The 22,628-nt window shown below is 37.9% G+C and overlaps 1 protein-coding gene across 3 annotated transcripts in view; it reads right to left on the reverse strand.

Annotated features, from left to right (window-relative positions):
- Positions 1–13,550: 13,550 nt before the first annotated feature.
- The window catches only part of ABHD3 (abhydrolase domain containing 3, phospholipase), a 49,855-nt gene continuing 40,777 nt past the window's right edge, over positions 13,551–22,628 (reverse strand). For 2 of the 3 annotated variants that reach the window (XM_012558939.1, XM_004387920.2), the window contains 4 exons: positions 20,580–20,753; positions 19,074–19,122; positions 18,829–18,994; positions 14,521–15,366 (listed from right to left, as the gene is read on the reverse strand). In XM_012558939.1, the coding sequence (XP_012414393.1) occupies positions 15,188–15,366; positions 18,829–18,994; positions 19,074–19,122; positions 20,580–20,753 (568 nt within the window). In that variant the 3' untranslated portion in view covers positions 14,521–15,187. Of the gene's footprint in view, positions 13,831–14,520; positions 15,367–18,828; positions 18,995–19,073; positions 19,123–20,579; positions 20,754–22,628 lie in introns of those variants that run through there. The other variant, XM_023742052.1, reaches the window with a different exon arrangement.

A 22,628-nucleotide genomic window follows, 5' to 3' on the forward strand; every position in this document is an offset into this window, starting at 1 on the left:
TAACAAAATTTCTTCATTTCTCATTTTAATTTTAAAAATGAAAACATGATAGTTAAAAGAATAAAATAGGCCTGAAAAGGACAGTATTGACTATAAAATATGACAGTGTATGGCACATAGTAAGTACTCCTCCATATAACTTCTGTGTGTACTTACTGGGTTCAAGATGTAAAAAAAAGGACTCTACAAAAGGAAGGGAGGAAAAGGAGAGAGGGAGGAAGGAAAGAAAGAAGAAGAAAGGAAAACCACTGAATCTATTTGTATCCCTGGTACCAAAAACCCGTTGCCATCTAATCCATTCTGACTCATGGTGACCCTATAGAACAGAGTAGACCTGCCCCTACGGGGCTTCCAAGGAGCAGCTGGTGGATTTGAACTACCTACCTTTTGGTTAGCAGCCAAGTTCTTAACCACTGTGCCACCAGAGCTCATAGTACCGAATACAATGCCCTATACAAAGAACCCAAAAACCATTGCTGTCAAGTCAATTCCAACTCATAGAACTGCCCCATAGAGTTTCCAAGGAGCACCTGGTGGATTTGAACTGCTGACCTTTTGGTTAGCAGCTGAACTCTTAACCACTTTGCCACCAGGGTTTCCCTATATAGAGAAGGCTTTGGATAAATGTTTGATGATGAGAATAACCAACAGTAACATGGGAGATTAACTTTTCAAAACAGGAAAGCCATTTCATTACTTCTAAGAGCTTGGTATTGTGTGAAGCAGCAGCTGAGGAGAATAGTCTACCCTCCATGTAAAAGAATCAACACTTAGAAATGCTAATCCCATAATAACTAACACACAACAAACACATGCATGCATTGTAGTATTTTATTTTTTTGTTTTGCACTAATGGGAATATATATATATATACACATAAACACACACACACACACACACACACACACACACACACACACACACACAGGAAACCCTGGTGGAGTAGTGGTTAAGAGTTCAGCTGCTAACCAAAAGTTTGGCAGTTCAAATCTGCCAGGCACTCCTTGGAAATCTATGGGGCAGTTCTCTGTCCTATAGGGTCCTATGAGTCGGAATCAACTTGATGGCAATGGGTTTTATATATATATATATATATATACACACACACACACAAATCAACATTTTCATTAAATAATGTATCAGAAATATCTTTATAAGTCAGTACATATAGTGCTACCTCATTCTTTTTGATGGCTACTTCATGTGAATGTGTCATAATTTATCTATTCCCCTACTAAATATGGGTTGTTATCCTTAATGTTCAATGCTGCAATGAACACACCCTTGCTAGATTTTCCTACAGGATAGATTCTTCAAAATGCCTGAGATACTAACAGCTATTAAAATTAGTTTGATTCTATAGTTTACTGGGCACCTGATTTGTCAGTTTACTATGAAGTCTGCCTTGTATTGGTTGGTGACACTACAAAGCATACACACATTAATTTCTTGCCTGTTCTTAATAGGTGCTTTATTAGTTGTTTCTATTATTGCCATGAGTTGATTATGCTTTTTCTTCTCAGATCTTCTGCTTACCTATGCTCCATCTACACCAAACTTCATATAATCCTCTGAATTTACCAGTTTCATGTTTGTGCTGCTATTCCTACCTACAAGTTTCTTTTCTAGCTTGCTGCCTGATGAGTTTCTGCTCGTCCCTTAAGACCATCCAGCTCAAACCTCCTCGGGGAAGGCTTTTTATATCCTCCCACATAGAGAGCAGGAAGAGTTCACCCTATCCATGAGGCTCCACTAGGCCTCATACAGAAGTCCACTGTAGCACTTCTCATGCTAGTAGAGTTAATTGGTTCACATATTTGCTTGTCAGTATTTGTGTGTGAGCTCACTGAGGGCAAAGATGATACCTTTCCTTCTTTTGAAAATTATTATTTTTAAATAGGTGAAGCATATCCACAGCAGAAAATTCAAAAGACACAAATCTCTACCTGTCTCCCAATGTCCAGTTTATCTCCTCAGACAAAATTACTGTTCCTAGTTTTGGCGTATCCTTACAGAAATACTCTGTATATACTTGTTTTTTACTTTGCTACTTTTGTGTAAAAACACACAGACACATACACTGTTCTTTACTTTGCTTTTTCACTTATATTTCCTGGAGAGCCTTTCATATCAATACATCTAGATCTGCCTCATTTTTGAAACAGTGCATATTTCACTGTATGGATACACTTCAACTGATTTAACCAATCCCCTACTGATCAACATTTTGTGTGTGTGTGTGTGTGTGTGTGTGTGTGTGTATATAATTTCACATGTGTAGAAATATACCTGTATGGAGCAGTCCTGGAAATGGAATCATTTGGTCAAAAGAAATATGCATTTTTGTGTAATTTTGGTAGATATTAACAAATTACCCTCTATAGAATTTGTATTAATTTTACTCCCCCACCAGCAGTCCCTACTGGCCCACCTCTCTAATGAAACTGTGCTAACTTTTTGCTATTCTGTTAGATTAAAAACATATTAGTAGTTCAATTTGCACTTATTGTTATCATCACTGAGGTTGAATATCTGTACATATGTTTAAGAGTCATCTTATTTCCATATCTGTATATTGTCCATTTTTTATTGGGTTGTGGGTATTGTTTGATTTGTTGGAGATTTTGATATATTAAAGAAATTCCCACTGATATCCAGTGTCCTGCATAGTTTCTGTCATAGAGTTGACACCTGATAAATAGTCATTGACTAAGTAGATGAAAAAACACACTAGTGGAGTACTAGGAAAAGCAAATAGGAGGTGGTAAGGTGAATTCCAGGACAGAACATCTATTCAGTAATACAGGCAAATTCATCAGATTTTATTAGAAAAACAAATTATAAAATGCAAAATATCAATAGGATAAGATGTCTTTAAGGATGGTATTTGAGCAAGGAATTAACAAAAACACTAGGGAGGAAGAGATGGTAATGGAACTGCCTGGTAAGGAATTCAAAAGCCTTATATATAGGGTCCTCTAAGAGATCAAGGAAAACACAGACAAAACCCTAGAAGAATTCAGGAAAACAATACAAGAACAAAATGGCAAATTAAACAGACAATTAGAAGTCATACAAAAACCATAAATAGAAATCCATAAGATTAACAATAAAATATCAGAAATAGATAACTCAATGGAAGGACATAGAAATTGAATTGAAACAATAGAAGAAAGGATTAGTGAAATAGAGGACAAATCCCTTAATACCAATTTGTTTGAGGAACAATCAGAAAACTGAATGCAACAAAATGAAGAAAGCCTAAGAGTTGTGTGGGACACTATGAAGAGGAATAATTTACATGTGATGGGAATCCCAGGAGTAGATCAAAAAAAAAAAAAAAAAAAGCATAGAGAGAATTTTTGAAGATTTGCTGGAAAACTTCCCCAATATCATGAAAGATGAGAAGATTTCCATCCAAGAAGCTCAACAAACCCCATACAGGATAGACCCCAAAAGAAAGACACCAAGACATATCATAATCAAACTTTCCAAGTACAAAGATTAAGAAAGAATTCTGAGAGCAGCTCAGGAAAAATGAAATATCACCTACAAAGGGACTCCAATAAGACTGAGCCTCTGATCATTACACAGAGACCCTGTGGGCGAGAAAGCAATGGGATAATATATATAAAACACTGAAAGAAAAGAATTGCCAACCAAGAATCATATAACCAGCAAAACTGTTTCTCAAATATGATGGCAAAAATAGGACATTCCCAGATAAACAGAAATTAAGGGAATTTGTAAAAACCAGACCATCTTTACAAGAAATATTAAAGGGAGTCCTTCCGATAGAGAACCAATGAGTGCAGACAACAACATGAGAGTAAGCCACACAATGGCATCATCAAGATGCCAACACACATAGAGAGATATCAAAAGTGAAATAAAGCTACAGAACCAAAAATAGGGAACAAGGGATGTCAATCTGAAATTGACCACAACTTCAAAACAAAAAGGGGTAGGAATGTTGTAGTTACAGAACTTTCATAAGGAAAGGAAGTCAAGGCAATATGTAAAAATAACAGACTGTTTTAAAAATAGGATGATAAAGGTAAACCTCACAGTAACCACAAAGAAAATTAACAAACCTGCCCACCAAAATAAAGAAGAAAATAAAAAAGACTCACTAATCACAAAATCAAAAAAAAGGAAGGAAATGAAAAGACAATCCATGAAAAACAGAAGTCAGCACAGAAAATTAAGCAGAAGAAACTGTCAACACAACTAAAAAAAAAAAAAGCATAACAAAATGACAGAGGTAAATTCATAGCTATCAATAATCACACTGAATGTAAATGGTTTAAATGCACCAGTAAAGAGACAGAAAGTGGCAGAATGGATTAAAAAAAAAAATGACCCATCAATTTGCTGCCTACAAGAGACCCACTTTAGACACAAAGTCATAAAGAGGTTAAAAATCAAAGGATGAAAAAAATATATCAAGCAAACAGTAACCAAAAAACAGCAAGAATGGCAATATTAATCCCTGGGAAAACAGACTTTAAATCAAACTCTATCATAAGAGAAAAGGAAGGACATTATATAATGATTAAGGAATCAATCTTTGAAGAGGATAAACCATAATAAATATCTACGCACCCAATGACAGAGCTCCAAAATACATAAAACAAACCCTAACAGAAATGAAAAGAGAAATAGACAGTTCTACAAATAATAGGAGAATTTAACACATCATTTTTGATGATGGATAGAATAACTAGAAAGAAACTTAGCAAAGATACACAAGATCTAAATAATACAATCAACCAACTTGATCTCATAGACATATACAGAGCACTCCACCCAATGGCAGTGCAGTACACATTTTTCTCCAGGGTACATAGATCATTCTCTAGAATAGACATTATCCTAGGCACTGTTGGTGTCAGAATTGGTGAGGATGGAGGAAAGAGGAGCCATGTCTGACGTCCGCCTCATGGGAATCAGCCTTTGGCTTTTGATCTTAATTCTCCTTTCCCCTTGTAAAGTTAGAGGAGGTCAGACAGTGCACCCAAGCCATATTTACAAAACCTAGAGGAAACAAATTCCTAGAAACACACTACTTTCCTAAACTAACACAAACTGAGGTAGAAAATCTGAACAGACCTATAACAAAAGAAGAAATTGAAGAGGTCATTAAAAAAAACTACCTACAAAAAAAAAAAAAAAAAAAAAGCCCTGGCCTAGATGGTTTCACTGGAGAATTCTACCCACCATTCAGAGAAGAGCTGACACCAACACTACTCAAACTACTCCACAACACAGAAAAGGAAGTGATATTCCTGAATTCATTCTATGAAGCCAGTATAACCATGATACCAAAGCCAGGCAAAGACACCACAGAAGAGAAAATTACAGGCCAATATCCCTCATGAACACTGACACAAAAAATCTCAACAAAATTCTAGCCAATAGAATACAACAGTATATCAAAAAAATAATACATCATTACTGTCTTAGGCTGGGTTCTCTACAGAAGCAAAACCAGTAAAGCGTGTAAGTATATATATAGAGAGATTTATATCAAGGAAACAGCTCACGAAATTGTAGAGGCCAAAACATCCCAAGTCCATGGATCAGGGCAGAGGCCTCTCCCAATTCATGCAGCCGCAGAAGATGGTGAACCCAAGGTTGGCAGGTCAGAGGGCAGGGCTCCTGCTCACAGACTGTGAAGGTCAATTAATTCCAAGATCAGCAGACAAGACTGCAAGGTTTCTCCTGATTCACGTAGCTGCAGGGGCTAACGAACACAAGTTCATCAGGTTGGGGAACAGGACTCCTGCTCGCAGGCTGTGAAGATCAACGAATTCCAAGATCGACAGGTAAGCTGCTAGTTCGAGTCCCAAGAACCAGATGTGAGACAACAAGAGGCAGCTGCTGAATCTGGAACAAGCCAAAAACTTTGGCAAGGCAAGCAGGCAGAAAGTAACCAGTAGAAGGCAGAGAGATGAAGCTACGGGGACGGTGAGTTGCCACAGGCCCCACCCCCGCCAGTACCACTCAGCAGATTCCATCATGGGGATGATCACATATCAAATTTCAACAGGGAAGTGATCAAAACATTATACAACTGCTAAAACACTGAGAATCATGGCCTAACCAAGTTGACATACAATCTTAACCATCACAGTCACCAAGTGGGACTCATATCAGGTATACAAGGATGGTTCAACATTAGAAAATCAATCAATGTAATCCACCACATAAATAAAACAAAGGAAAAGAATCACATGATCATCTCAATCGATGCAGAAAAGGCATTTGATAAAGTCCAACATCCATTTCTGATAAAAATTCTCACTAAAATAGAAATAGAAGGGAAATTCCTCAGTATGATTAAGGGCATATTTACAAAACCAACAGCAAACATTATTCTCAATGGAGAGAGACTGAAAGCATTCTCCCTGAGAACAGGATACAGACAAGGATGCCCTTTATCACCACTCTTATTCAACATTCTACTTGAAGTCCTAGCTAGAGCCATAAGACAATAAAGGAAATAAAGGGCATCCAAACTGGTAAGGAAGGAGTAAAAACTACCCTATTCACAGATGATATGATCCTATACATAGAAAATTCCAGAGAATTCACAAGAAAGCTACTGGAACTAATAGAAGGATTTAGCAAAGTGGCAGGGTACAAGATCAACATACAAAAATCCGTCGGATTCCTCTACACTAACAGATAGAACTCCGAAAAGGAAATTAGGAAAACAATACAATTTACAATAGCCTCCCAAAAGATAAAATACCTAGGAATAAACCTAACTAGGGACATAAAAGACTTATACAAAGAAAACTACAAAATACTTTACCTGTTTACCTGTGTTTTATTGACTATGCAAAGGCATTCGACTGTGTGGATCATAACAAATTATGGATAACAATGTGAAGAAATGGAATTCCAGAACACTAAATTGTCCTCATGAGGTACCTGTACACAGACCAAGAGGCAGTCATTCGAACAGAACAGGGGGATACTGAGTGGTTTAAAATTAGGAAAGGTGTGCGTCAGGGTTGTATCCTTTTGCCATACTTACTCAATCTGTACGCTAAGCAAATAATCCAAGAAACTGGGCTATATGAAGAAGAATGAGGCGTCAGGATTGGAGGAAGACTCATTAACCTGCAACATGCAGATGACACAACCTTGCTTCTGGAAACGAAGAGAACTTGAAGCACTTACTGATGAAGATCAAAGACTATAGCCTTCAGTATGGATTACACCTCAACATAAAGAAAACAAAAATCCTCACAACTGGACCAATAAGCAACATCATGATAAACGAAGAAAATATTGACATTGTCAAGGGTTTCATTTTACTTGGATCCACAATCAACACCCATGGAAGCAGCAGTTAAGAAATCAGAAAATGAATTGCACTAGGCAAATATGCTGCAAAAGACCTCTTTTTTAAAAAATTGTAATTTAGATGAGGGTTTACAGAACAAATAATTTCTCAATATTTAACAGTACACATATTGTTTTGTGACAATGGTTAACAACCCCACAACATGTCAATACTGTCCCTTCTCAACCTTGGGTTCCCTATTACCAGATTTCCTGTCCCCTCCTGCCTTCTAGTCCTTGTCCCTGGACTGTTGTGCCCCATTAGTCTCATTTTGTTTTATGGGGCTGTCTAATCTTTGGCTGAATGGTGCACCTCGGGAGTGACTTCACTACTGAGCTAAAATGGCGTCCAGGGGCCATTGTCTCAGGGTTTCTCCAGTCTCTGTCAGGCCATGCAAAAGACCTCTTTAAAGTGTTAAAAAGCAAAGATGTCACTTTGAGGACTAAGGTGTGCCTGACCCTATCCATGGTATTTTCAATCACCTCATATACATGTGAAAGCTGGAAAACAAATAAGGAAGACCAAAGAAGAAGTGATGTATTTGAATTATGGTGTTGGAAAAGAATATTGAATATACCATGGACTGCCAGAAGAATGAACAAATCTGTCTTGGAAGAAGTACAGCCAGAATGCTCCTTAGAAGCATGGATGGCAAGATTTCGTCTCATGTACTTTGGACTTGTTATCAGGAGAGACCAGTCCCTGGAGAAGGACATCATGCTTGGCAAAGTAGAGGGTCAGCAAAAGAGGAAGACCCTCAACGAGATGGACTAACACAGTGGCTGCAACACTGGGCTCAAACATAGTAAGGATTGTGAGGATGGTGCAAGACCAGGCAGTGTTTTGTTCTGTTGCACATAGGGTCACTATGAGTCAGAAGTGACTCAACAGCACCTAACACAACAACAAAACACTACTACAAGAAACCAAAAGACACCTTTATAAATGGAAAAACATACCATGCTCATGGATAGGAAGACTTAATATTGTGAAAATGTCAGTACTATCCAAAGCGATCTACAGGTACAATGCAATCCAAATCCAAATTCCAACAACATTCTTTAAAGAGGTGGAAAAACTAATTACTAACTTTACATGGAAAGGAAAGAACCCCTGGGTTAAGTAAAACATTACTGAAAAAGAACAAAGTAGGAGGCCTCACACTACCTGATCTCCGAACTTACTATACAGCTACAGTAGTCAAAACAGCATGGTACCGGTACAAGAACAGACACATAGACCAATGGAACAGACTTGAGAACCCAGAAATAAACCCATCCACATACAGACACCTGATCTTCGACAAAGAGTTGAAGTCCATTAAATGGGGAAGAGATAGTCTCTTCAACAAAAATTCCAGTTTGCTAGGAAAACTGGATGTCCATTTGCAGAAAAATGAAACAGGATCTATATTTCACACCATACCAAAAAAAAAAAACAAAACAAAAAACTCAAAACCGATCAGACCTAAATGTAAAACCTAAAACTGTAAAGTTGATGAATGAAAACAGGGACAATGCTAGGGGCCCTAATTTATGGCATAAATAGAATATCAAGCATAACTATAAATGCACAGATGCCAGAAGATAAACTAGATAACTGGAATCTCCTAAAAATTAAATATTTATGCTCATCTAAAGACTTTTCCAAGAGACTAAAAAGAGAATCTACAGACTAGGAAAAAATCTTTGGCAATGACTTATCTGATAAAGGTTTAATCTCTAAAATATACTGAAAACGTCAACAACTCAATAACAAAAAAACAAGCAACCCAATCACAAAACGGGCAAAGGATATGAACAGACACTTCACCAAAGAAGACATACAAATGGCTAACAGGTACATAAAAAGATGCTCACCATCATTAGCCATTAGAGAGATGCAAATCAAAACCACGGTGAGATACCATCTCACCCTTGCAAGAATGGCAATGGTCAAAAATTCAGAAAACAAAAGATGATGGCAAGGCTGTTGGGGGACTGGAAATGTACACTGCAGGTGGGAATGTAAAATGGTACAACCGCTCTGGAAAATAATATGGTGCCTCCTTAAAAAGCTAGAAATAGAAATACCATATGATCTAGCAATCCCACTCCTAGGAATATATCCTACAGAAATAAGAGCCGTCAAACAAATAGACATATGCACACCCGTGTTCACTGCAGCATTATTCACAATAGCAAAAAGATGGAAACAAGCTAAGTGCCCATCAATAGATGAATGAATAAACAAATTATGGTACGTACACACAATGGAATACTACACAATGATAAAGAACAATGACAAATCCTCGAAACATCTCACAACACTGATGAATCTGGATGGCATCATGCTGACTGAAATAGGTCAATCACAAAAGGACAAATATTGCATGAGACCACTGTCCTAGTTATCTAGTACTGCTATAACAGAAATACCACAAGTGGATGGCTTTAACAAAGAGAAGTTTATTTCCTCACAGTAAAGTAGCCTAAAAGTCCAAATTCAGGGCATCAGCTCCAGCGGAAGGCTTTTTCTCTCTGTGTCGGCCTTCTCTTCAATCTTCCCCGACTAGGAGCTTCCCTGCACAGGGACCCTGGGTCCAAAGGACGCGCTCTGCTCCCAGCACTGCTTTCTTGGTGGTATGAGGTCCACCTGTCTCTCTGCTCACTTCTCTCTTTTATATCTCAAGAGATTGCCTCAAGACACAATCCAATGTTGTAGATTGAGTCCTGCCTCACTAACACAACTGCCGCCCATTCTCCCTCATTAACATCGTAGAGGCAGGATTTAAAACATACAGGGAAATCACAATACTGGGAATCATGGCCCAGACAAATTGATACACACATTTTCCGGGGGACATAATTCAATCCACAACAACCACTATTATAAAAACTCAAGAAAAGGTTTACACACCGAAAGAAACAGTCTTTGATGGTTAGGAGAGGGGGAGGGGTGGGAAGGGGAAATCACTAACTGGATAGTAGACAAGTGTTAACTTTGGTGAAGGGAAAGACAATACACGATATAGGGGAAGTCAGCACAACTTGACCAAGGCAAAGGAAGACATTTAGAGGAACACAAGGAAAAAAAAAAGAGTCAACCACAGTAAATACTATAGCATATACAATCCTACAACAATAGTAAAAACAAGTAATAACTTACAAGCTGATACATAGGCAGATACATATGCTGAATAGGGGAAGGAGAGCATGTAGGAGTATACCCACATACATATATAGGTTAGGCTGTGGATATTTTTACATACATGTTTGTATGTACAGCATGTGTATTCATGTATGTAATTGAGCACAAAAGGGACACAGTCATAGAAGCTTCCTAGACACATCCAAACGCCTTGAGGGACTGAGTTACTGGGACTGAGGGCTGGGGACCATGGTCTCGATGAACATCTAGGACAATTGGCATAACACAGCTCATAAAGAAAATGTTCTACATCTTACTTTGGTGAGTAGTGTCTGGGATCTTAAAAGCTTGCAAGCGGCCATCTATTGGTCCGTCCAGAGTAAAGGAGAATGAAGAATACCAAAGACACAAGGAAAATATAGTCCAAAGGACTAATGGACCACATAAACCACAGCCTCTACCAGCCTGAGCCCAGAACTATATGGTGCCCAGCTACCACTACCGACCACTCTGACAGGCATCACAATAAAGGGTCCCGGAGAGAGCAGGAGAAAAAATGTAGAACAAAATTCAAATTCACAAGAAAGACCAGACTTACTGGTCTGACAGAGAATGGAGGAACCTCCTAGACTATGGCCCCTGGACACCCTGCTAACTCAGAACTGTAGCCACTCTGGAAGTCCACCTTTCAGCCATAGATTAGACAGGTCTATAAAACAAACAATAACACATGTGAGGAATGTGCTTCTTAGATCAATCAAGTATATGAGACCAAATGGGCAACAGCTCCCCAAAAGCAAAGACTAGAAGGCAGGGATAGGAAAACTGGATGAATGGAAATGGGGAACCGAGGGTGGAAACGGGGAGAGTGTGACACATTGTGGGGACTACAACCAATGTTGCAAACAATTTGTGTATAAATTTTTGAATAAGAAACTAATTTGCTCTGTAAACTTTCACCTAAAGCACAATAAAATAAATAAGAAAAAGGCCTTAGGTGGCACAGTTTGTGCTTGACTGCTAATTTAAAGGTTGGCAGTTCAAACTCACCCGGCAGTACTGTGGAACAAAAGTCCTGGCAATCTACTTCCATTAAGATCACAGTCCCTTGGAAACCCTATGGAGCAGTTCTACTCTGTAACACATGGGGTCACCATGAGTAGGAATCAACTCAACGGCAACCAACAACAACATTATAATAAAAATGGTTACTTAAAGGGGCAAGGTGAGGGAAAAGAGGGTAGGGGCAGGGGTGGGAGTACTACTTCTCCTGTATCTGTTATCATGCTCATTTTTGAACTCTGTAAGTATAATATTTACTAAAAAGATTAGATTTATAAAAAATTCCTATCTGGATGATTAAAATCAACAAATAAAAAAACAAAACAAGAGAAACAAATACAGAGAGCAAATATGTAGTAAGCAGGAAATAAAGACATGCATCAAAAACAAAACAAAACAAAAAAACACTAGGAAGGATGCCAGAGATGCTAATAGAACCGAAGTCCCTGTATATTTAAATAGCCTCTCATTTAAGCTCTCCTAATCTTTTTGCCAATATCTTCTATTTACCACCCCAAGATCCCTGAAATTAGTATTATAGACTCCATAGCTACCTTCTCAACTCTAATTTTTGGTTTTAGACATGTTCACGTATAAGAAATCATTATTAAACATTACATAGCTAGTTCGCATTTTGTTTTAGGAGACTATCATGATTAAAATTTATGATTCACATCCAGTAGGAAGGCTACAATGAAAAAGACCAACAATAACAAGTGTTCATGAGGATGTGACGAAATTGGAACCCTCGTATACTGCTGGTGGGAATGTAAAATGGTGCAGCTTCTTTGGAAAGTCTGGCAGTTCCTCCACAGGTTAAACATAGAGTAACCCTATGACCCAGCAATTTCACTCCTAAGTATATATTTAAGAGAAATGAAAACATGTTTACACAAAAACATACACTGGAATGTTCATAGCAACATTATTCATAATGGCCAAAAAGCAGAAACAATCCAAATGTCCATCAGCTGATGAATGAATAAATGAAGTGTGGTATAGCCATACAATGGAATAGGATGCTTGCAGAAAAAGGAATGAAGCACTGATACATGCTACAACATGTATCACGTGTTGTTTCATATGTATTTTCAAAGTAATTTGAAAATATTAAGTGAGAGAAGCCAGTCACAAAAGACCACATATTGTATGATTCATTTATATGAAATGTCAAGAATAGGCAAATCTGTAGAGACAGAAAATAGATTTGTAGTTGCCTATGGTTGGGGGTTGGGGGTGGAGATGGGGAGTGACTACTAATGGGTAGGGGATTTCTTTTTGGGGTGATGAAATGCTCCAAACTTAGACAGTAGTGATGGTTGCACAACTCTGTGAATAAAATAAAACCACTGAACTGTACACTTAAAGTGGGTGAATTTTATTATAGATGAATTATATCGCAATACAGATGTTAAAATATGATTCAGGTCAGAAAGCATTCATATATACATAAAAATCCATAATTTTACATAGCTGTATGTATAAACCCAAAAACCAAACTCATTGCTGTTGAGTTGATCCGATTCATAGAGACGCCATAGGACAGAGTCGAACTGCCCCACAGGGTTTCCAAGGAATAGCTGGTGGATTCAAACTGCCAGCCTCTTAGTTAGCAGCTGAGCTCTTAACCATTGCGCCACCAGGGCTCCATATGTATAAAGTGCTGTATAAATGCTTTGGGGCATAAAATATGTGAGACACAGACCCTATCCTCCCGGGGCTAACAAGCTGAGCATTCTCTTCACATACTTCATTCCTAAATGTATTGGGCAAGACTCCTAGTTGTGAGTGAAAGAAGACCAACTTAAAAAAAGAATTTATTAACTCTTTTTACTAAGAAGGCCTAGGGCTTTTGGCTTGACTAGAAACAGATTCAAATAAAGTCTTCAGGACTTTTGTTGTTTTCCTTTTGCCTCTACTTTCCTGGCTTTGTTCTCAGGTTCATTCCACAAGGCAACAAGAATGGTCCCTCGAAAATCCAGGCTTCCATGGTCCTTAGGGTTTGTAATCCCAGAGAAAGAGTGTCTTTCATGATAGCTCCCCAAAGAGTCTAAAGATAACTCTGGAAGATAGGATCAGCCTCACCTGAGCCATATCAACTGAGTGTAATTATTGTTTATGGAATATATGCTGTCCAGACAAAAAAGCACTGGTATTACCGTTCTGCCATTCTAGACAGTGTTGAGGGAGTACATTATCAAGAACTCTCCAAATGGTGGCATTTTTTGATAGACAGTTTTGTTAGTATGCTTTTTTTGCATATAGTTCTCTCAATGAAATACCTAGGACAAAAATACATATATTTTAAAAACACGTTGAGATAGTAAAAAAAGAGGGAAAGGATGTTCAGTGGTATGGAAGCTCTCACAGTTGACTGACAAGCCCAACAACCACTGCCAATCCTGTCTCCTTTGCCAGCCTCAACTATAGTCAGATAAGTTTACATATTTGCTTTCCCACTTTCCCACTCAACCAAGGGTGGGCATGTGGCCTAGTTCTGACCAATGGGTATAAGTGCAAGTCTTCTGGGAAAGTTTTCACTTTTCCAAAACGGCAGATGTGTCTGGCACCACTTCTTCCCCGTTTTCCTTCTCTGAATGTGAATGTGATATCTAGAACTGCAGTAGCCATCCTGTGTCTAGAAGATATCTAGGATGCTAAGGATAGAGTGGAACAGAAAGAGCCTGGGTCTTTGATGACATTGTAAGTCCCTGTACCTACTCTGGACCGCCTATCTAGAGATTTCTTCTGATGTAAGATGATTAAGTATCATTATTCCTTAAGTCATTGTTACACAGGTTTCCTGTAGCTGAAACTATTCTTAACTGGTCTCAACGGTGTGAGCCAGTGGTGGAAACAGTGAAACAAAACAATTTTAATTTTTCATCTTAATGTGTTCATGAGATTATCATAAATTAATTTCTAGGGATTACTTTCTGGGCCTTTTTTGTAGGTAAAAACTTACAAAGAAACAGTTTAAAATGGTAGAATTTATTTTAATATAATGGTATATATGTATGCATATATACTATTTTAAAAATAAGCATGTGAATTATAATCATTATAAAACATAAATCAGCCCTAATTGAATATTATCAGAGTAAAAGAGCATGTATTGAAGTCAGTCTAACATTGTTGCGCTTGTCTTTTAAAGTTAGAATACATAAAAGATTTAGTGTATTGTATTTCAGTCTTCATGTTATCATGATATATCGTCAAGGTACAGACACCCTTAGGAATGTGCCAACTTACATTCAAATAAACAAAACCTCTTAACAGTTATTAAAGTACCATTAAATTACCTAAAATGAGTAATCTAAAAAATACTAGTCTAAATTAAAACCCTGAGGAATTAAAATCTTTTTACATGATAGTTTTGGTTAAGTGCAATTCCATTTATACTACTTTAAGGTCATACTTGGTAAGGCATAGTAAAAATAAAATCTACGTAACAATCTAATACTATATTTAATTTCTTGCTACAAAGTTGTTTTATTTCCCCAAAAAGTAGTTTTTGCATGTCATTCTGGACCTCTTCACCCACCTGCTGGCTTATTTGCTTTATATACAGTAGTTAAAATTTGTGCACTAAGCTGAGCTGCCTTTATAATGGTGGTTCAGACGAAATACACCAGAAGACTACATGTTACAGAGTTCATGTCCATGCTCAACCATGGCCTGCACAAACTGCTTGAAGACACGATCCATGTAAGTGGATTGCCTTGGCCAGATTCCTTCCAGAAAACCAATATGGCCTCCATGAGAAGTAAGGACCAAAGCCACATTAGGGTTTTGCTTAGCAGTTTCTACTGGAATAGCTTGGGGGGAGGGTGGGGAGAGTAGGAGAGAGAAAAAATATAATCATTACCAGTTTTGTTTAGAAACAGTGTATACCTTTATTATTTGTAATCAATTTAGACCACCATTAAACAAATACCTGTAATGAGTATGAGGAAATGGAGTAAGTTTGACAAATTTATATCAACTGTCTATATTCTTGTAACAATTCAGGTTTATGGTCATGTACTGGACTGTCATTTTTGGAAGAATCAAATCAACTGTTTAATCACAACACAAAAACACAGACCCAGTCTTGTTTTGAGAAATTAAAATAATTCAAGGAATGGTGAATACTTACACTATATGCTACAAGACTTCCACCTAGGTGTTACCACCTCTGAGAGTTACAAACTCATAATGTATGACTTTGTTTAACTTTATACAAAGTTAGATTCCAGAGGCCAATGAGTGGCTGTATTAAAGATTCAAAATTATAATTATGTTTATATACTAAAAACATATATAAAACCACTGCCATCTTGTTGATGCTAACTCACAGTGACCCAGCAAGACACAGCAGAACCGCCCTGCAGGGTTTCCAAGGCCATAATCTTTATGGAAGCAGATTAGCCACATCTTTCTCCTGCAGAGTGGCTGGTGGGTTCAAACTGCCGACCTTTTGGCTAGCAGCCGAGCGGTTTAACCACTGTGCCACCAGGTCTCCTATTTTACTATCATAGATAACAAAAAAGGAATAAAATACTCATAAACGGTAGTAGTGTTCATCTTTTAATGGTTTCTTTTCTCTCTTCTGCAACTCCATTTTAGTCAGGAGAAAGAATTTTTATTTTGAAAATATAGTTGCTGTATTTAATATAACTCATCAGTAATGACAGTCTTTCCATATGCTCTAAGAAATCTATCCTGAGTATAAATTTCACTCTAAAAGATATTAATTAAAGTCACATTATTTTTATTATTTTTCTCCCATGCTTAGAGTTCAGATAGTTAAAATGTTTTGATTTAAGATTTATAATGGATCACAACCTGGCATAAGAAGAGTTTTGATTTCAGGTTCTGCCGAATCTTATCTCCTTAATTAAGATAATGTGGTTGATGCAATAAGTAGACCTTTATATCTTGGGCTGAATTTTAGGGGTAAATGAGCTAATTAAAGGCAAGCTCTCCTTACCCTAATCCTCTCTTCTGAGGGAAAGGAAGCCGACACACCAGAAATCCTAACCCTTTCTGAGATAGAGATGCTGCAGTGCACAAATTGCCTGTTTAGATGATACTCTCAATTTGACCCCTCATAACATTCCCTGAAGAATAAACCCAGAGACCCTAAATCAAGGCACAGCAAGCTAAGTCCTCGTCCAAGAGGAGTGCTTAACTCATAGCCTTAGGCAGCCACATCCATCCCAAAGAAGAAGACCTCAAAGTGGACATCTCCTATCTTGGGGTCACGTGTGGGAACTTAACAGGAGGGCTAAACAACTGATGTAGACCTGGGTGGTGCAAACAGTTAACACACTCAGCTGCTAAACAAAAGGCTGGAGGCAAGACCACCTGGAGGTGTTTCAGAGGAAAGGCCTGGCGATCGACTTCCAAAAATCAGCCACTGAAAATCTTATAGAGCACGGTTCTACTCTGACCCAAAGGGTCATATGAGTTGGAATCGACAGCAACTGGATGGAAAAGACTGACACTATTTTTGCTTTCCCTTTTTCACCATACATTAAGGGCTTAGATTTAGAGGGCTGCATTTGCCTCTAAGGTAATTATTAAGAACCCCAGTTTCACACTATGGAAACACTCAGCAATTTCTAACAGCGATAGTTACAGTCATATTAGAAGAACAAAAGGCCGTGCCACATTTGAGTCATGTGAAAGATGGTGGCTGCCTGCCTTCTTAGGCTGCAGACAATTGTCCACTATTTCCATGTGGCAAGACTATTTTAAGGGTGAGAACAGGAAATAATGAGTTCAAACTTCAACCAAGTGAGTCAGACTAAATGTTAGGAAATTTTTGTTGCTAGAAGCAGGGTCAGTGAAATATAAAAATGGGCAGAGAAATACTAGACTTCCTTAATTCAATGAAAACAGGCTAAACAACTAATATTAAAGTTTACAGTTTCATTTTCTGGTTTGTGGCCAAAGGCCAAAAGTTCCATCTATTTAAAATTACCTGTGATTAACCATAAATCACACAATAAAATGGAATTCCCTAGAGGAATGATAGTTGATTTTTTAGATATACGTTGGTGATTTTCTGAAATTTTCACAATACGTATATGCATTGAGTTTGTACTGAGAATAATTTTTTTAATGAAGTACTTGAGGAAAATGTTTTAAAAATATTTAGGGGGAGATAAGGAGAACAAGTTTTATAAAGTGCTTCCTGAAATTTCATTAGAAAAAAATTAGAGGTCAAGTCTACTGATCCTTCAGATAGTATGATTACTTCTAATCATTTCATATTGCTTCAGTGTATGAACACAAACATATATGCCTTTGTTACCAAATTCCTTATTTCTTGAATTAAGAGAGCAGAAAAGTTAATTCTGGCATAATTTTCTGTCATATAATATCCAGAGGGAAAACAAAGACTGTTTCCTTTCAAATATGACTTTATAGTCCTAAGGTGCTATAATGAGATATTCAAGCCCATCATGTTTATAAAGTCTCAAGTTCTCTTCAGGTTTTAAAAAAAAAAATCCAAACCTGCTGCCATCATGTTGATTCCAACTCATAGCGACCCTATAGGCCAAAGCGACCCTATGGGGCAGAATAGAACTGCCCCATAGGGTTTCCAAGAAGCAGCTTGTGGATCTGAACTGCTGACCTTTTGGTTGGCAGCTGAATGCTTAACCACTGCGCCACCAGGGCTGTCTTGCAGGTTAAGAGGTGGGAAAACTTCAAACCCTTTTGTCGAAAACCCTATGAAGAAAAGGCATGTGATGACAATGTACTCCTGAGGCAAAGATACTGTAACATTATCTGTCCAACAAGCAGTGTATGAGATAAGAAAGGTTATAAAAATGAGAACAAGCAAAATATTGAGTCATAATTTCTTCTGAGGCTCTCACAGAGGTCTAGATAAGGTCCTGTGAAAATGTGTAAAAAGTGATTCAAGACATTTAGATATTATGTTATGAGTGTCTAGTTTTTTTTTCTTTCTGTTTATCACAGTATAAAACATATGACTGACATTTTATTTCTTCATAATGTATTTTCTTAGGCCAAGCCAAGGCTGTTGCTGTCAAGTCGATTCCGACTCATAGCCATCCTATAGAATGGAACAGAACTGCCCCATAGGGTTTCCAAGGAGCAGCTGGTGGATTCAAACTGCCAACTTTTTGGTTAGCAGCCGAGCTCTTAACCACTGTGCCACCAGGCTCCTCCTTAGCAAGAACAACATCAGTTGCTTAATACTGTATTTTCTTAGAAAGAACAACAGTTAATACATGTCAAAATATATACAAAGATGTTCATTTTACCATGACTGGGTGAGAAAACATCATCCACAGAATTCAGACACAACACAGGAATTCCTACTGACTTTAGTCTACGATTTGGACTGGCATCCGTATAATAATCATCAATTGTTCGGTAGCCAAACATGACTGATGTGAATCGCTTATCAAACTCTCTGATGGATTTAGCCTGAAAAATAAAAACAAATTTTATCTATTCTTGGAATCAAACAAGGAAATAAAAGTATTATACAAAGTTTCTCTCCTACCTTCATAACATGATCCATATCAATTTGTTTTACAAACATATGCCGGTGCCTAGAAAAAAAGAATTGCAATAGTAAACAATTAAGCTCAACCACACCTAAATGCATAATAATAAATAACTAAATATCCTAGCACAGGGCATGTAGTTGGTACTCAATAAGTATTTATTTAATCAATCAAACATTGATATTTCTCCTGAAGATGTTATTTTTTAAATTGCCAGACTGAAAATTAGAATTTACATTTTTGCATACTTATTTTTCAAATGTTGGTCATTTTTCTTGTAAAATTGACATTTTAATTCAGATCACTCTTTCACTTTTCTTGCTACCATCCCCATTTCAATGACTACTTGAGTAATTAATGACGACTCTTCGTTAGTATTTCTGGCAGTATTTTATAATGAACATCTGTAGTTTTATAAATAAATGAAGCTTAATCCAACATTTAATGTGAACTTTCACGATAACTATGGTTTTCAGTAAGTCATGCACAAATTAACTGTCTTTTTATGTAGAGTTTATATTTAAAGTTATCAAGTCACTTAAAAATACATGGTACCAGTCATTAAAAAATAAAAATAAACAGAAGCAGCTCTATGTCTTCTCTACCATGCCAGTTTAACTGTTAGAAGATACATAAACAACTCCAGAAAAACAAATTCAAAGACAGTATTTCAGTAATGGAGGAACCGTGGGGGCTGAGGATATCCAAGTAAACTGCATTCTCCTAAGTTTTTAAAACATGCCATGCTGGTAAGCACCAGTTTAAGAAGCAGTATCATTCAGCACTCAAAGCACTTAATACATTACTTGTTACTTCGGAGAGAATTAAGTACTGATAAGATTAGCAGTGAAGACAGTGGTGGTTCAGTGGTAGAATTCTCCCCTTCCATGAAGGAGACCAGGTTCATGCACAGCCACCCCCGTCTGTCAGTGGAGGCTTGCATGCTGCTATGATGCTGAACAGGTTTCAGTGGAGCTTCCAGACTAAGACAGTTTAGGAAGAAAGGCCTGGTGACCTACTGCAGGAAAATCAGCCATTGAAAATGCTAAGGAACACAGTTCTACTCTGACACATGTAGGGTCGCCACGAGTTGGGGGCTAACTTGATGGCAGCTAACTACAAGATTAGCAACAAGCAGAAAATCCAGGGAAATGGCCCATTATGTTGCTTAAAACATTCCATACTAATATTGTTAGTCTTACAGAATAGTTTAGACAGTGATCTCCAAAGTGGGGTTCATGTTCCCTAGGAATTGTATAAGACAATCCAGTGAGGGCACAGAAAGAAAACATTACAATTTTTATTAGTATTTTTGGTCTATACTTAAATTTAAAAAGATTTTTGTGTATGTTTATAATATAAAGAATATTTTGGTACAGCAGTAAATGCATATAATATATAAATAAATATACATATTTGACAGTGTTATGCTTTAAAACTGTTTACTGTTAGGGCATGTAATCCAAAAAGCTTGGTGACAACAAGTTTTAAAGATGACTCACTTATTAACTGAAGACTGGAGGCAGGTTGTCAAATAGTAATTAAAAAGCAGCCAGTTCAGTGGCTTCTCCAACGACTCCGAGCAAGCAAAGGTATTCCAACCAACTGAGAAAGTGGCAGCTGCCATCAAAGGAGTTTTAGACCCAATTCTGCCTAGGTAATTTAAAAGCAACATTCTAAAATCAGGAGAAACAGGAAAATCAGTGATTAATTTGTTGTATCTCTCAAGACATACCATTTCTAACTACGCACTTCACACTAACTATGGAGAAGAAAACGATAAACCAGGGCATAAGTCCTTTCTGTTGGAAAAGCAAGTATCTTCCTTCTTTCCTTCTATTCATATAATTATTTATCTTGCAGTGGAGTGTACTGTGAATGGAAAAAAGGATACCATTATTACCTATATATGTATCCTTCTATGAAGTAAAACTTCAAAGAAAGCCACTGTAACAGTGGTTTTCAAATTTGGTTGCACATTGGGATCACCTGGAGAGTTTCAAACACTACTACCAATGCCTGCGTCTCACCCCAGAAATTCTGGGTAATTGGTGTAGGCTGGCATCCTAGGAGCCTAGTAGCAAGTCTCTGAAAGACTTCCTAGTCAACAGTTAAGACTTGCTGAGTTGTGGCAGAGCAGCTGGCCCCTAAAGTAACTTATTTTCTCTTCCTACTCCTTTTCAATCTTCTATCACAAACTTTCCTTTCCTCCTTTTGTTCTATCAATTTTCTTGGTTCTATCCTAGTTCTATTTGGTAAGAGGGACAAGAATTGGGTTTAATAACAATGTCAGAAATCTAAGCTTAACACTGCCAACTAAGACAAAGGATGATGTGATGCTTAAGATTGTGTGTGAACTTGGCTGGGTCACGATTTTCAGTGTTTTAATGTAATCACTCCCATGACTAAATATACTGTGAGTAGCCAATCAGATGAAAGGGAGTCTCCTTGGGGGTGTGGCCTGCATCTGTATATAAGCAGACGTTCTGGCTTTTTGCTGTCTCTGGATCCTGCGGCTGCTTCCTGTCATCTCATCTCCCATTCTTGGGACTTGAGCTGTCAGCTTATCTGCTGACCTGCCAATCTTGGGCTTGTCAGCTTCTGCAGCTGTGTGACTTGGGAGAGGCCTTTACCCTGATCCACAGACTTGGGATGTTCTAGCCTCTACAATCACGCGAGCTGTTTCCTTGATATAATCTCTATGTATATATTTATACACTTTACTGGTGTTGCTTCTTTAGAGAACCCAGTCTAAGACATTTGGTACCAGGAGTGGTTCTAGAGAAACAAAATTGTAAGGCTGAGTTTTCTAAATTGGTTCTCAAGTCTGGTTAGTCATAAAGACGTTGATGACTCTGCTTCCAGCAGCAAAGAGGTCACTGATAGTCCATGGAGCAAGATGGCGATACCAATACACAAAGTATCACCACCGATAGATCAGGTATTGCTGAAAGGTGAGGCTCAGGGTGAACGCATGTGTGATATCTTTCTACAGTTTTGTCAGAATGAGAAGTATAAGGAAACTGGTTGGTTTGTCCTACTTTCGTTGGTTTGTCCTACTTTCGCTAGACAAACCGATGAAGGGAAGAGATGCACTCAGGGCTTCAGAGTCAAAGCTCAAGTGCTGCATAAATGACCTCAAGGCTTCCACTTGTGCTTTGAAAGAAAGCCTTATTTCTTGTAGTAACAGAGCCAAAACTGCTGAAAACCAAACCCAGTCTTATTGTAAGAATGGCTGAATTACAATGCCAGCTCAACTGCAAACCTCGAGAGGTGTCTGAAGTTAAAGTAAGGGCATTGACTGGGAAGAGATGGGATCCTGAAACTTGGGATGGGGACATATGGGCAGATAATCAGGAAGCTGGAGACACTGAGCCTGTAAATTCCATTGAATCACTCCTGCCAGCAGAACCAGTCCCACCTGAAGATATTACTTCATGTTTGTCTGCTAAACCACTCTGCCCAGAAAAACCATTAGCCCCTCCACTCCCATCTGAGATTAGCCCTAGCCCAGCTGCCTCTAAAGAGCACTTGCCTGAGTCATTGCCTGG

The sequence above is a fragment of the Trichechus manatus genome, unplaced genomic scaffold (assembly GCF_000243295.1).
Source record: "Trichechus manatus latirostris isolate Lorelei unplaced genomic scaffold, TriManLat1.0 scaffold00199, whole genome shotgun sequence".
Lineage (NCBI taxonomy): Eukaryota > Metazoa > Chordata > Mammalia > Sirenia > Trichechidae > Trichechus > Trichechus manatus.